Here is a 14,903-nt window from a genome sequence, read left to right on the forward strand (position 1 = left end):
TGCAATCGCAGCCCCCCGGAGGGAGGAGGTGGTGTTAGAGCGTCGCGGTGGCGATGGGCTGGCAACTTCGTTCGGGGCGTGAAAGAGGTTCGGGACTTCTAGGTGCGGAGGCCGAGCGAAGATTTCAAACGTCGGACGAGCAAACGGGCAGGCATGCCACAACTGGAGAGCCCAGTAGATTTTGATAGTAGTGTTCGTTCCACCGTCCACCGCAGTTATCGCACGTCCGGCGGGTGCAACGCGGTGGGAATCATCACGAAGGCGGGGTGGAACTTTGCAGTTGCGGGCATGAGGGGACCACACATCCACCGAGGGAAGCGTGTCGATCGAAGAGCAGCGAGTGGAGGTGTGCCTGAGAGGCGACGAAGGTGTAGGGCAATCTGGCGATGGGAGGAAAAGGACAGAGGCCTGTGGAAGGGCAGGGCATGTGCAGCGAACGTGCCAGTCTCGGGCCCAAAGAACCGGATAGACGCGACAGGCGGGCCTGCTGGGTCTCCTCTAGAAGAGATGCCGAATGGTTGCCGAGGGGCTCCAGAGGGGCTCCAGAGGGGAGCGCAAAGCTGGTACGCACGATGGATAATATTGTCGGTGCGGGTGGAGGTTTGCGGTGGCTGAGCTAACGGCGTAATTGGTACCAACCTTGGAACCTTGGAACCTTGGAACCTTGGAACCTTGGAAGTAACGTGTGGCAAACCGGCAGCACGAGGGACTCCGGCTTATGATTCGCTATGATTCGGTGGTTGTAACTATGTACATACCTAGGTAGTTCTGCCCATGCTCGATGATGTCACGGATGCTTGGATGCACGACTATGTAACCATGTATATGTATGTACAATCGACTGATAACGAACCAGCATATTGTACTGCATTAAGATCGACACTTCGTCCTGAGCGAAACGAGAGTCGCCAGCTTAGACAATCTAAAAGTACCTCTCTCGAAAATGGAAACTTGGGAGAACATTATCATGATTGTTATGCCAATTCTCCCATTCTAACCGTCGCTATAGCATGGGCGATATAGACGCAACGTTCGCAAAGGCGTAAAGCATATCAAAAAGTAGTTTCCTCCTCCTTGTACATCTTATATGGCCACGACTGGAGTTTTCCGTTGGTGATCTGGACCTGCTTCGAGCAAGAATAGTTGATATATTGCTTCAAATTGCACTGGAGATATACCGGAGACGTCAGTGGGGAGTGGATGAATTGGGCGGAAGAATCAAATAAGCACTCACCTCGTCGGCAATTTTCACATCCATACATGTCCTCCCAGTGAGAGAAGCTGGGGCTGGCATCTGGGCGAGTTGGCAGACGGGGATAGTCATGAAAATGTCGCCCGGGGGACTGTCATCCGAATATAGATAGGACTGCGCGAGTGTGGGTTCCCATGTGGTGTTGAAGCCGATTTTGTGTTGTGACCAAACCGAGGCATTGACGACCTCTTCGCCCGTGAGTGACAACTTATCAAGCATTGTCCAACCTGGTGGGGGACTGTAGGCGTCGGCTGGGCCAGTACCGTTGGTATGCTTTATGGCCAGCCAGATCTCGTCGCCTAAATTGACCCTGTACATATCGTTCTTATCCAGGTTGAGCCCGCTCTCAGTATAGTTATCCCATCCCCACGTCAAGGCATCTGTGGTGTTCACAAAGTACATTTCTTCCTCGAGCCATTCGAGATTGATGCCAGCGGCAGTCGCCGCTCTGCTGCTTTTTGCATCAAGGTTGATTGTCCAGTCGTCCGAGATCTGGGTGGTGAAGCTGCCATCCTGGATCCACTTGACGATGCCATTTTCTCGGGCTGAGAAATTCACCAGGTCTCCGCCTTGCTCGACAATGCCATTCAGAATGTTGTCCCCCCACTTGACGTACCCTAGGTATGTAGTATTGAATACTGTGTACAGGTACTCTGTCATCTTGGCTTCTTCTTGGAACTGGTTCTCGACCCTAGAGTAGCAATTGAATATGAGTACCGATTGACACCGGAAAGGGAGAAAGGGAAGAATAACGAACTGCTCAACTGCTTGTTTAACGAGGGAGGAGATCACACCACTGTCAATACTGGTGGAACCGCTTGCAAGCCCCGTAGCGACATTGAGCCATGATAGGAAGGCTCCGCCTTCGCCCGAGAAAACAAGTCTCGCTGCGAAAAGAGACGAGCCAGTTAATCCCAACGATCCCGAAACGATGGTATTTCTCCATGCCGATACCTGTAGTCGTCATGATGAGATATATTTCTTCTGTTTGGGAGAGGACCCAAGGGCTCATACCGTGGGTTCAATATCGGAGTTTGTAAAGTTCAGCAGAATAGGCTCAATAAATGCGATAGTATCCTGCGCTTTAGTGATGGAATTCGTGATGCCATGAATAAATCGGCGAGCATTCCAGATAGAGACCAGAATAGAATAGCCCAGCATGTCCTCCTTGGAGCTGCAGTTCAAATTGTTGACCACGAGTTGGCAGTCTTCGAGACTATACGAAACGAGGCTCATTAGCTCCGGGTTAAATGAGTTAGGCGGTGCGGATATTAGAGATACTTACACGGTGCACTCGAATCTCAAAACACCGGGGGTCTTTGAGACAACGTAATCTGCATAGCTGCTTTTGTTACTTGGCATTTCATTTGACCTGGAAAGTTAGCATCGGAAAACGTTCAATTAACCCAGATCTTCTCACAAGTTGACTGCGTATGTCCCAATGTCAAAGAGTTCCCACATTGATCGATTGGGTTGATTGCCTTCACAAAGCACGGAGTAGTTTAATGTCGGTGATGGCGTGGCCGAAATGGTGGTCTTGGTGGTCTTGGTGGTCTTGGTGGTCTTGGTGGTCTTGGTGGTCTTGGTGGTCTTGGTAGTCCTTAAAGAGCTTGAGGCCGTCGTATGCTTTGTAGTCTGTGGCCGTCTTAAAGGCTCTGTGAGAATCGAGTATGTGAAATAGTAACGCTTGCTAGGACACTTACCTCGTCGCATGCGTTATGGAGCTTCTTGAATTGGTGCTCACCGAAGACAATGCAGTTGCCGTGAGGGCTATGTTATACAGGGTCAGATATTCCGCTCGGCTGCTCCCCAGAAGATAACAGGATTTTGACATACCGAGGCATGATAGCAGAAGTGGTGTCAAATGCATAGCAATAGTCTCTCTTGGAACTTTGCTGTGAGTTGATGAAAACGCCCGTTCCCTTACATCCGTGAATGGGCAGGCTTATATGACCGAGCATCTAATAGTCCAAGCACGCAATACCCTTATAGAGCCGTCTCGGTGCAATGGCAGCCCCCATGGTTACGACATATCATTACATATATGATACTGGGAGTTCACGCCCCATAACTGGGTATTATTATTGCCTGGCCATACTCTCATTGACCTTCTTTTAGAATCATTGGTTGGTCCAGAGATCCACTTCCGGCACCTTTCTCAACAATTTGAGTATATAAAAACAGCAAAACTCTGTAAGAATGGCGCAATAAGAGGTAATCATGGGCATGGGGCGAAGGCCCAGTACACGGGCAAACGGCCGCCGCCGGATCACAATGGAAAAAAAGAAATTTCCTACCACTCTTAATGGCGAGCTGGTTATCCTCTTACAAGTTCCATTCTAGGGTCAGCACTGATAAGTCGTAACTATATAACTTTATATGCCGACGTTGAATTCGGTGGTGGGGGTTTAATATAGTGACATGCTATCCATGGATGTTTGAACATGTTCCCAGTGCCGCCTTAATATGTACAGGTGCCACTTTTGCCGGGCGTTGAAGTTTATTTTAGCTCATCGCTTTATTTCAGTAGGAGCCTGGTTTATACCCTAACGCGTCTGTTTTCCTGTCCGAAGATGCGAGGTTAACAATATATCTAGATTTTGTTGACTGACCTATCAAAACACTTATAATGTGATATGTATGTTAGCCTGTAACATCGTATTAAAGCAAATATTGAAAGTCGGAATGCCAGGGGAAAATCACCTCCCTATATGGCTGCTGTAAGTAGGGGCTCGAGGTCTTTGGGAAACTTCCAGCAAGCACGCCACTGTATAAAACCAGGGCCATCTGTAGGATTGTGGTATCATCTCAACTCCTGATTCCTTCGGTAACGGAGAAGATCCTACTGGACCCACAAGGACACCGGGGTCTCGAAACGCGGGAGAACCTTGAAACTGTTACCCCTAAAGCTAGAGTATTCATAAACAAGTGTCGCGTGCGCCTTGTGTATGGTCCAATCAGGGGAGGATGAGAACTGTGTCAATACTGAGCTAGGAAATCGGTAAAACTGATATAGAAGCCGAGTGTAAGCAAGATCTGCCAAAGAAATCTAGTACCTAGGTATACTCTAACCTAGCCCGTAGACTCTGAGGCTGGCCGAGCGGAAATGTGCGGTAAAATTACACCCCCCCTGCTCTCGACATATTGCAACCCTAGGAGGGCTTTATAATCCCTCTCCCAGGAATACGCCAGTGCCTTAGTTGCAATATACTGGATCTGGACCCCAAAACAAGCAGTACTAGCGTTACCAGTCTCGCGAGCCTTGCAAGCCTGTGCCAAAAGCACCTCCCGACGCCGCTAAGGAGCCGTCGAGGAGTTAATTCTGCCAGAGGTACACCGAGTACACGTAGACCACGCGATTCGAAGTCTCCTGCGGATGCAGAAGTACATTCCCCGTGGCGATGTCCACATCCCCCAATGTCGACTATGTTGTTGCCGTCACGGAATATTAACACCTTGTGCCGGTATTCCAGCCTACAGAGCCCAGTAGAAAAGGTCCAGTCCTGGAACGCGCCCCTTGCGACCACCGTGTACGTCAGCGAGAAAGCTACGCTGAAATCAGTACCTAGGTAAGATATGGTAGCGCCTACCTAGGTAGCCACTCAGGCATGCATCTTCAAGCAGCACCATGGCATTCATTAGGCCTGAGATTGAGTAGCGCCAGGAGGACCTGAGATCCAACATTTCCGCTCGCTTGGTATGTGGTCAAATTGGATATAATATTTGCGGTGGTCCTCGTGGTCGCTTATCCCGGCAAGTGTCAGATTCTGGATTATCTGTGACATTTGCCCTCTTGATAAGGTTTATCAAAGTCTGATGTCGAGTCAGTTAAGCCAAAGGATTGATGTCGAGTCAGTTAAGCTGTTTACGACCCCGGCCCTCGCGGGGACCGCACACATGGTCTCTATGGTCCTGCGTACCGCGCAGGGATTTACACCCCTGCGCGCACACAGATAGCACTCCAGCGATTAGTTTACACTCAGAAGCGAGTCACTGGTTTCTTCACTCTAATCCTTTTATCATCTTATCGGACCGCCTCGCAGTGCCGGTCCTAACATAAGCCAAAGGATTGACATCAAAGTTTATCAGTTGATCGGCCCCCTATGTCCACTTCAAATCTCGCAGTCACCCTCATGATCTTCCTGCCGTTTGCTAGCAGGCTTCTGATAATACTGACCAGAGTATGATACTTGAATATCTTGAAGAGAATGAAGATGAATACCCAAGGTTTCATTCGTGTATTAGACTAGAAAATGTTTAAGAGAGATACTCATGACCAGCAATTCAGAAAAGAAAAAGAGGCCTCTGAGCCTCGAAGCGCCACTAGTGGCTGTAGTTGAAGTAATGCCAGCCGCAGACTGAACCGATGTGGCAGTTGTCGTCTCTGCAGTTGGTGATGAGGTTGTAGAAACATCCTCTTTGGTGCTAGCCGAGCTGGTCGACGATGAAATGTCAACGGTAGCGGTCTTCGTCGAACTTCCACTCGTGCTGACGGAGCTTGCATCATTTCCACCGTTGCGGCATCGAACCACATTGTTCCAACCACCTGCAAAAGTACCCTCCCAGTATGACGATCGGTTGCCCAGAGCGAAGTAGTCAAAGACATAGGCTGAGCCAGGTTTCTCGTGTGCATTTTCGTAAAACTTGATGCCACACTCGTCGCTGCATGGGAAGGCGGCTTTGGCCCAATCGGCGCTTTCAGGATAGGTCAAGTAGCAGTAATCAGACCTGCGAAAATGTAAGCGCATGCATCATCAGCAGACCACCGACTACCGAACTCACCCGCTTTTGGTACAGGCCTGGCTATATTGATACTGGAAAACCTCGCCGACAGTGGCCACGGGAGCCTGATAAACATAGTGATTTCCGCTGGCTAGCCCGGCCAAATCGCCATCCTTGCCGCATGCGGCCTTGACGTTCTTGACATACTGGGACAATGAGTCGCTGCATGTCGTGGTGCACATAGCCTCCAAGTCTGAAGGTTGCGGGTCGAAGTCAGGATCCATCGATGCTACGATCTCGACAAGGGTTTCATCGCAGTTGATACTGGCGCTGTAGGCATCCTTGCAAGTCTGTGAAGTTGTGTCTGCTAAGTCCTTGGTTGTATAGTCCCAACTAGGACCAGAAGTATCAAGACTAAAGGTAGCAGTCGCCTGGCCCAACGCAGCGGACAACGCGAAGAGGCGAAAGATCGCGGTACCGGAGGCCATTTTGCTGAAAATGCGAGAAGAGTGACAAGAACAGTGGAAGCAATTTATTCCCGATAGTAATAACTGAGACACGAAAGATGAGGCTGGGTGTCTTTCGCCAGAAAAAAAACAAACTCAATACAGACCGGGGGTAAGTCGCGGCTTATAAATGCCCCAATTCATTTCCAAGGTTACACTCGATCCTTCCAGGGTCCGGGTTCACTTCTAACGCCAAGTTTTCAAAATGATACTAAGTAGCCATAAGCGAGCGGTTAGTCCTGATAGGGAGCCGCTAACAGATCGCCCCCAAATCTCTCAGAGCTCCGGATTGGAGTCTCAAGACCTACAGCATCAAAAATCTGACTGGGCTGGAGATAAGGCCAAGGTATTATGGAAGTGTGATTTGATTCCTAGAAATGACAAAAAATTATACAACCACATCTAAGCAAGGTTAAGTGAAGATGCGAGGGAATTAATCACATGCTTCTAAGCTTATGGCCTCTGGCTGCGTTCAACGACCATTTCTGCGTAGATTTCTATATATCCTATATTCCCCTTCAATTCCATTTCTATCACATACGACCACAGGGTGTGGAGAACAGGGCTTCCCGTCCGCTCAGCCGTACTTAAGCCACACGCCGGCGAGTTAGTAGTATGGTGGGTGACCACATGCGAATCCTCGCTGTTGTATGTTTTACTTTTTATTTTTGTTCTATTAGCCTAATCGCTCGGTCCGTGGTTGGATCTGCAATGGTGTTGCATATCTAGTATACCCTCTATCGAACCAAGAACCCATCATCCAACATCATTTGACGGAATATACTCCTCGGCATCTGGTATGTGCCTCCTCATTATTACCTAGAATGGCCAGGCACTCGGTGAGCGGCAATTGACTATTGTTGATATATGGACACCCGCAACATCGGATACCCGAGTAGCCTATCAGCAGCACCATTACCCGCCAAACAATCATCCTCGTTGAACGTTGGGTAGTTGCAGACACATCCCACATATATAAACCCTACATTTTCGAACCATTAGTTCTAATCAAAACCGTCACTTCCATCTTGTAACAATGCAAGAGCCAGTCTACAACCCGGAGTGGGTCCTCCAAAGACCCCCAACCAGACCAACAACTCACTTATAACCTCCCTAGATGCCCTCTGGCAAAGACCACCATCGCCTACCAGTACCAATTGGCCAACTGTCCCGGAAAGACCATCGTCGGCCTCCTCGTCGAATATCCTCCAAACGGTGCCACGCCTCCTCACCGCCACGGAGCCGCCTCGGTCTCCGCCTATGTCATCCACGGTTCTCTCTTGAACAAAATGAACAACGACCCGATGAAAGTGGTCGAAAAAGGTGGCTCCTGGTACGAAGCTCCAGGTTGTCACCATCGGATTGGCGCCAATGCCAGCCAGACCGAGCCCGCAGCGTTCTTCGTCAATTTTGTGATTGACTCGGAGACATTGGAGCGAGAGGGCCCATCGGTGCTAGTGCAATATGATGCGGAATATAAGGATATCGTGGCCCAGAAGATGCGAGGATAACCAGACTATGGTCACAGTCAATGTGCATCTGGTCTTGATTGACTTGGTCCAATCCATTCTCGCCTGGGTACACTCAACATAGCCTAGAGCTACTCATACATAGCCTTCCACAATCATGACAACCGCAGGATAATTGCCGCCGCATAGCCTATTCATCTCCTACACAACCACACCGTAGAAGCTGGACGACCTGCAGAAATATTTAACCACGATCGGACCGTCACTGAGCAAACCTCCACCACATTCCCTCTTCCACCACACAATGCAAGCCATTCGCCTCCATCCCGCTCCGCCCACATCCACTCCCTATTCGCCATCCAACCCGGCGCCATCCACCGCCCTCCAGCTGGACCATGATATCCCCATCCCGGCACCGTCCGCCCCCGGCGAGCTCCTCATCCGCGTCAAAGCCACAACCGTCATTCGCGACATGCTCACCTGGCCCGAATCCTACGCCCACGAGTACGCCATCCTAGGCAACGACGTCGCCGGCATCGTGACGAAGGTCTTCTCGCCAACGAGCAAGTTCCACCCCGGCGACGAGGTCTTTGGCATGGCCCACGCCGACCGCGCAGCCACCTGGGCCGAGTACACCATCGTCGCCGAGGATGAAGTCGTCCGGAAACCGGCCACGCTGACGTTCGCCCAAGCCGCGGCGTTGCCGCTGAGCGCGCAAACCGCCTACGAGGCTCTCTTCGAGCACGCGCGGATCCCCCGGCCGACGGTGGAGGCCTTCGTGGCCCGGTCTGCGGCGAGGAAGGAGTGCCGCGTGCTGATTACCGGCGCTGCAGGTGCGGTGGGCGTGTATCTTGTGCAGTTTGCGGCGGCGGCGGGGGTGCGGGTCGTCGCGGCGAGCAGTTCTACTGCGCGCAATGGGGAGTTTCTCCGGGGTCTAGGGGCCGATGAGGTCGTGGAGTATAGTATTCTGGGTGGGTATCCGGGGCAATTCGATGTCGTCGTCGATGTGGTTGGCGGGGAGGTGTTGGCCAAGTGTTGGGAGTATGTTGCGGAGACGGGGGTGGTGGTTTCGGTGGATTCGGCGAGCTTCAACTTCACGGAGGAGCATGAGCAGCGTGGGCTGCGGAAAGTCGGGGTGCACGCTCTGTTCTTCGTCGTCCAGGGCAGTCCGGATGCGTTGGGCTATATTGCTGAGCTGGCCGGGACTGGGGCCGTCCGGCCTTTCGTGGCGGACGTATACCCCCTTGCGAGGGCGCGGGAGGCGTACGATCTGGCGAATGGGAGACTGACTGCGCGTGGAAAGGTCGTCCTTGCTGTTTGACATGCATGTTGGTCTATCAGTGCCGGATTTCCTGGGATCGGATCATTCTTATATCAGATATCCAGCCATGGCCGACGACATCACTATAACCCATTGCTCATGCCCCACGGAAGATCATCCAGGTCCCCAAGATTGTACCAGCCGCATAGATCTTCAATGGCACCGACGGAAACACTGGGATTGTTGTCTGAGGATACCCCGGCGGTGCTCGAATCTAGACTTATCCCGTCCGCATGGAACGACGGCAGTTCACTTTCACTCGATCCGGGCATACTGCGATTGCTGGCAACTTGGCCAAGACCCAGCACGCACTGAGCAATCGTTTGGATCTCGCGCACATTCCTCGCCGCCCTGGGCCAGACTTCCCCCAGCACCTGGAGACAGCCAAGCGTCATCCGGATCTGATCTCTTGCGATGGCTAGATCCTTCCCCTTCAGAATGGCACTGCAAGCGGAGAGCAGTGCCAGCGTCCCCTCACTTACCATGCACGTCGTGAAGGGTGTGTGGTGAAATCGGCGAACTGGTAAGGCCAGAAGACGGATTTGGGCCTCTACCGCCCGTAAGACTCGGACGGTATGAACGTTGACCAGATCGGGCGTGGGTGTTTCCAGGGGCGGTTCCCGGGCACAGCTGGATACATTCTCGATGGCGTTAAATTTAAGGGCCGATAATGGACGGTGGAGGCCGATGGTGGATCTAACCAGTGAGCGGGATATTTCGTGAGGAAGAAAGAGAAGCTTACACGTGGATTAGTAGATGCGCCTGGAACAGTAGTTCGTCAATCTCGCCATTCTCGTCCATGACATGTTTATGCTCGGGGGGTAATAATAGTCGCCATCCATCCAAGCTACAATCAACCGCTTGAATCAGATGCGTCGAGTCTTCCACGGCAGCGATTTTGGGGGTGATGGAAATGGCGGACGCAGCGCACTGCACGGCGCCAATGAGATACGCGAATGAGGAGAAGGGAGCCCTGTTTGGGATAAATTCGCGGTGATTAAATTCCTGAAGGGTTCTGGGGGTCGGGATATTCTGCAATCCCATGCATGAGCGATCTCGGCGCAGGGCAATGGGAGGCAGAATGTCAATACTCACTCCGGACTCATAGGCTGACTCGTTGCAGGGTAGTTCAACCGTCACATCAATGTCCATCACCCGGAAATTCAGCGTCCCCAGGGTGCCCGCGTAGTATGCGTCCACAACATACAGCATCCACCACGTCCGCCTCCACGATTCCCTCTGCACCTGGTCGTCAGTTTCCTGGGACGCTGCAAATTCGGCCCGGAACATCTGCAGATCAATGGCGAGCTGAGCTGCCCGGTCCATCTGGGATTGGGCCTCCGCCTTGGAGTCATGCCAGAAAAAGGCCACGGAGTACAAGATGCGGCATTGGACCTGGATCGGATCAGACGGCAATAATGGTGAAAGGGAGGCCTCGACATCGTCTCTGAGCGCAGTCGACCATTCTCGCGCATGGTAAATATTGCCGAGGAAGCGCAGAGCGGCGATTAGGGGTGCTAGGCCGTGTTGTCTGCTCGGATCTTGATATAGTTTCGTCAGGTGTTTCCGTGGTAAGACGAATGGATGACAGATGTGAAAATTCTTGTAGTATGAGTCGATCAAGGGGTCGTTTTCAATCTTTGCCGGGTGAAGTGTGACTGCTCGCGGGACGGAGCCCGTGCCGCTGTCCCCTCGATCGATATCGAGCTCGACAGCAGTTGGAGCTCGTTGCAGACTCGAGTGATTCACGGGTTCCGTATAGGCCGCCGAAGCCATTAGTTTGCGACGTTCCGCCAATGTGGCGCGGTCCAATCCCCCGCGGCGTGAGCGTGCATAGCTGCACTGGTTGCCGACCTCGGAACAGCGGGCACAACATGGTCGCTTCCCATCGCATTTCACGTGTCGGGAGCGACAGGGCAAGCAAGCCAGGGATGAGCGTGTAGCCCGACGATTCTGTGTGATGGGAGTCGCATCCATGTGGTGCTCGACTTATAGCTACATGGGCAGGACTGCCTTTCCGGAGGGGGGTGATAACCGTGGGGAACTGGAGTAATTTTACCCTGTAGATACAACGGAGGCCACCTTTCTCAGGCAGAGATTGCCTGGACTCGGCCTGTTTGAGCAGCCATTCTCTCGCTTGGAATCAATGTAGTCCTCATCTATGACTTTCCCGCTAAGCTGTTGGGCGTGATTATCGGCTTGACCGTCCGATGAGTCACTGCCATTCGAGCACAAGGCCACATCAAGTCGCATAGAACCGATCAGGAGAGGCTCTGACAATCGAGATTGGCATTATGTGTTTGCGTTGAATAACCATCTCCCACTCTCCTCCCATGGTGCGCGATCGAAATGAGGGATTCTGCGGTCGGACTGTCAGCTGGAGTCTTTCTCTCGCTGCGATCATGTTCCATTTCGGAGAAGCACCTACATATCTCCTTGGGCGTTTGATTGCTTTTCGCCTCAGACTTGCTGGTATCTTTGGGCACATCGTTGGGCGGATCTTTGCGAGAAGACTTCCCTGGTCGTTTGAACTCAAGACTGGTTACGAAACAGCAGACCAAAGCTGCAAATGCTTCTAAGAATATTTCCATGCCGTGGAATCGAGCGTGTGAAGTTGATCATTGGATCAGAAGTGACAACATTTGATGGTTGTTCCCCGACCACATTTAGATGCAAGTTTCTTATTTGGAAGAGATCCTAGGAGATAGCTATTAATAGTGAACTAGTTAACTAACTAGTTAGTTAATCCCCAACCGAGCGGCACTCTCGTGATGACGTCAAGCCAGGAACAAACGGGTTTCACCGAACGCATTAGGAAAGTGGTCTTGGTGACTGTAGACTCCTTTTTTACTGTGACCCACTCCCTAACTTCCAAGGTTGTAGAGATCATCAGAACGCAGAGTCCGAGTCGGAATCCGCGGACACCGATGGGATTCTAGTGGAAGGCCAAGAGACTAATCAGGTCACTTGTAATTCCAGCGCTGTCATTGGCGCCAATGATATGGAAAGGCTTCCCATCTTCTGTCTCGCCCCAAGTAAACTAACTATATGGTCGCGTAGTTGCTGGACCGGATGAGGCTCGTTCCGAGAGTGAAACATCGTGCCATTTCCACCAAGGCACCGAAATAAAAGGGTCTTCCGACCGTTCACCAGGGTTGAGGAAATGAACAGGTAACTGCCGACGTGAGAAGACTTCTAATAGTCTGCAAACAAGCGATCATGGAACTGGAAAAGCGCGAATGGACAGCGATGGCGGTCAAAAATGTCGAATATGAGTTCGGCGGCCCGTAAGAGACGCAAACCAACTTGGAGTCTTCGAGTCCTCACATCTGACCATCCGCCAGCCTCGGGGCCGCTGGCATCATCCTCGGCCTGCCAATTCTCCTGAACGTCCTCTTTCTCGCTTGCAACGACATCAGCGGGTGTCCTGCTCCAGGTCTCCTGAACCCCCGCTCACTCACCTGGGACGAACTCAAGTTGCAGATCCCCTGGCCAGAAGACGGGCTCCAGGGCCTTGCGAGCTGGTCAGCTACCGGGTGGGTGCTGACTTACTACCTGGTCAGCCTGGTGCTGTTTCGCGTACTGCCAGCGAAGGAGGTGCTGGGGACCAAGTTAAGAGAGTCGGGGAAGCCGCTGCGATACCGGTTTAACGGTGAGTTGCCAGGCCTCGTTCATGCTGGGCTTGCTTCATGACGCTCACTAGAGAAGCCTTCTCGTCCAGTCTCGTGCAGCTCGTGCCCTGCACGATCGGCACGTACTATCACGGCTCCAACTTTTTCCTCTGGGTATGGATCGCGGATCACTACCTGCAGGTGCTGACCGCCAACCTCGCCCTTGCGCTGCTAATATCCCTGGTCGTTTATGCGCGCAGCTTCTTCGTGCGACCGGGTAACCCGCAACTGCGCGAGCTGGCGCGCGGTGGCCACACGGGGAGCACGATCTATGACTTCTTCATCGGGCGAGAGCTCAACCCGCGCGTGCACATTCCGCTGATCGGCGAGATCGACCTGAAGACGTGGCTGGCGATGCGGCCGGGGCTGACGGGCTGGGTGCTGCTGAACGCGTCCTTTGCAGCCAAGCAGCACCGTACGTACGGGTTTCTGTCGGACAGCATGGTGTTTCTGGTGGCGGTGCAGGCGTACTATGTCCTGGAGGGGCAGTATGCGGAGCAGGGGATTGTGGGCATGATGGACTTCAAGACGGATGGGCTGGGCTTTATGCTGACGTTTGGGGACATTGTGTGGGTGCCGTTCTTATACTCGACGCAGTGCCGATACCTGGCGACGTATCCGGTGCACATGGGCCCGTATGTCCTGGCCGCCATGGGCACCATCTTCTCCGTGGGGCTATACATCTTCCGGGCTAGTAACTCCCAGAAGATCCGCTTCCGTGAGAACCCCGACGACCCGGCCTTCAAGAACATGCCGTATATCCAGACACGGCGTGGGACGAGACTTCTCACAGGTGGCTGGTGGGGGCACGCTCGCCACATTAACTATCTGGGTGACTGGCTGCAGTCCTTGCCATTCTGTCTGCCCACGGGCATCGCCGGCTACGTGATTCTCCCGGCAGGGGCTGCCACGGGAGCTGGAGCGGCCACGATGCTGGACGGTAGGCAAGTGGTGCCGGGGGATGCGGCAGGTTGGGGGATGCTGGTGACTTATCTGTACTCGGCGTGGTTTGGCATCCTGCTAGTGCACCGCGAGCGGAGGGATAATAGGGCGTGCGCGGAGAAATATGGCGAGGACTGGGCTGAGTATAAGAAGGCGGTGCGGTGGAGGATCGTGCCAGGGCTGTACTAGGCTGGATACAGGGGTCTATATTGACTTGCACTACAACAATTTACCTGTATAGTTGTAGAATTGTGTAAAAAGCCTGGCCGTTGTAATGGCAGTTGATTTTTGGCTGAAGAAATTATTTAGATTCAAGGAAAGATCTCCTTGGGGTTATTTAATCCAGTGGAACATTTAATGCTCATAATAACGTACATCAACTCCTGTTCCCGGCGAGTAGAGGGCCAAATCGATCATAAATGATACAACAGCAATCGCGAGCAAATCGCGATGGATTTCTCAGAGCTCACACTCGTTTTCGATTCATATATAGGGCAAGTGTTGAGAAGACACCAAATACCACCGCTACTGTAGCAATCGACCGCCGACGGATCAGAATGATTGTCGAAGAGGTCGACAATGCCATTGCTCTTTATCGCGCAGATGCTAAAACTCGCTGGATCGCTGCGAACAAATTTGAAAGGCGTCACTCCTTTTTTGTGCTCGACCTCAACAATGTCGAATATGAATATAAATCCGCTCATACATATGAAACTTGTGTCCCTGTCTATGTTCTTCAGCTATCCAGAGCACCCAAAATTTTCAGACACAAGCCCCAGGACCAAGATCTGGCAGAGAAACTTGCGCAGATGCACGATCTACATGGGAAATAGCCACTACCATTGTTCGACGACCACACCAAACCTCTAATATACGACTCTCCTCGCCATCTACGGACTTGATGTATCTCCAAGTGTTCTCTCCGTATTCTACTTGAGATAGCTGGATTATGGCGGAAGAAAGCCGAGTTTGTGACTGAATTAATTGATTTATTTGAAGGCGTTTATCTAAAATCGACGA

General features: G+C 52.1%; 8 protein-coding genes across 8 annotated transcripts; 4 read left to right on the top strand and 4 right to left on the bottom strand.

Moving 5' to 3' along the window:
- Positions 1-1,186: 1,186 nt before the first annotated feature.
- On the bottom strand, positions 1,187-1,912 carry N7459_006506 (uncharacterized protein; the record flags this gene model as incomplete). Its single annotated transcript, XM_056945674.1, has 1 exon — positions 1,187-1,912. One exon carries the CDS (start codon positions 1,910-1,912, stop codon positions 1,187-1,189), a length of 726 nt encoding a protein of 241 aa, XP_056797673.1.
- Positions 1,913-2,735: 823 nt separating this feature from the next.
- N7459_006507 (uncharacterized protein) lies at positions 2,736-3,096 on the bottom strand (the record flags this gene model as incomplete). The annotated part of the gene is made up of 3 exons (XM_056945675.1): positions 2,736-2,897; positions 2,956-3,022; positions 3,089-3,096. The coding sequence occupies 3 exons, from the start codon at positions 3,094-3,096 to the stop codon at positions 2,736-2,738; spliced, it is 237 nt and encodes a 78-aa protein (XP_056797674.1).
- A 2,397-nt stretch (positions 3,097-5,493) lies between these two features.
- N7459_006508 (uncharacterized protein) lies at positions 5,494-6,462 on the bottom strand (the record flags this gene model as incomplete). The annotated part of the gene is made up of 2 exons (XM_056945676.1): positions 5,494-5,980; positions 6,035-6,462. The coding sequence occupies 2 exons, from the start codon at positions 6,460-6,462 to the stop codon at positions 5,494-5,496; spliced, it is 915 nt and encodes a 304-aa protein (XP_056797675.1).
- Positions 6,463-7,516: 1,054 nt separating this feature from the next.
- On the top strand, positions 7,517-7,991 carry N7459_006509 (cupin domain-containing protein; the record flags this gene model as incomplete). The annotated part of the gene is made up of 2 exons (XM_056945677.1): positions 7,517-7,542; positions 7,598-7,991. 2 exons carry the CDS (start codon positions 7,517-7,519, stop codon positions 7,989-7,991), a joined length of 420 nt encoding a protein of 139 aa, XP_056797676.1.
- A 262-nt stretch (positions 7,992-8,253) lies between these two features.
- On the top strand, positions 8,254-9,270 carry N7459_006510 (NADP-dependent oxidoreductase; the record flags this gene model as incomplete). Its single annotated transcript, XM_056945678.1, has 1 exon — positions 8,254-9,270. The coding sequence occupies one exon, from the start codon at positions 8,254-8,256 to the stop codon at positions 9,268-9,270; it is 1,017 nt and encodes a 338-aa protein (XP_056797677.1).
- Positions 9,271-9,353: 83 nt separating this feature from the next.
- On the bottom strand, positions 9,354-11,247 carry N7459_006511 (uncharacterized protein; the record flags this gene model as incomplete). Its single annotated transcript, XM_056945679.1, has 2 exons — positions 9,354-9,966; positions 10,013-11,247. 2 exons carry the CDS (start codon positions 11,245-11,247, stop codon positions 9,354-9,356), a joined length of 1,848 nt encoding a protein of 615 aa, XP_056797678.1.
- A 1,242-nt stretch (positions 11,248-12,489) lies between these two features.
- N7459_006512 (uncharacterized protein) lies at positions 12,490-14,072 on the top strand (the record flags this gene model as incomplete). The annotated part of the gene is made up of 3 exons (XM_056945680.1): positions 12,490-12,557; positions 12,615-12,922; positions 12,976-14,072. The coding sequence occupies 3 exons, from the start codon at positions 12,490-12,492 to the stop codon at positions 14,070-14,072; spliced, it is 1,473 nt and encodes a 490-aa protein (XP_056797679.1).
- Positions 14,073-14,240: 168 nt separating this feature from the next.
- N7459_006513 (uncharacterized protein) lies at positions 14,241-14,716 on the top strand (the record flags this gene model as incomplete). Its single annotated transcript, XM_056945681.1, has 2 exons — positions 14,241-14,254; positions 14,377-14,716. The coding sequence occupies 2 exons, from the start codon at positions 14,241-14,243 to the stop codon at positions 14,714-14,716; spliced, it is 354 nt and encodes a 117-aa protein (XP_056797680.1).
- Between the last annotated feature and the right edge of the window lie 187 nt (positions 14,717-14,903).

Source organism: Penicillium hispanicum (genome assembly GCF_028827665.1).
Source record: "Penicillium hispanicum strain IBT 35686 chromosome Unknown utg000006l_segment0_segment0, whole genome shotgun sequence".
Lineage (NCBI taxonomy): Eukaryota > Fungi > Ascomycota > Eurotiomycetes > Eurotiales > Aspergillaceae > Penicillium > Penicillium hispanicum.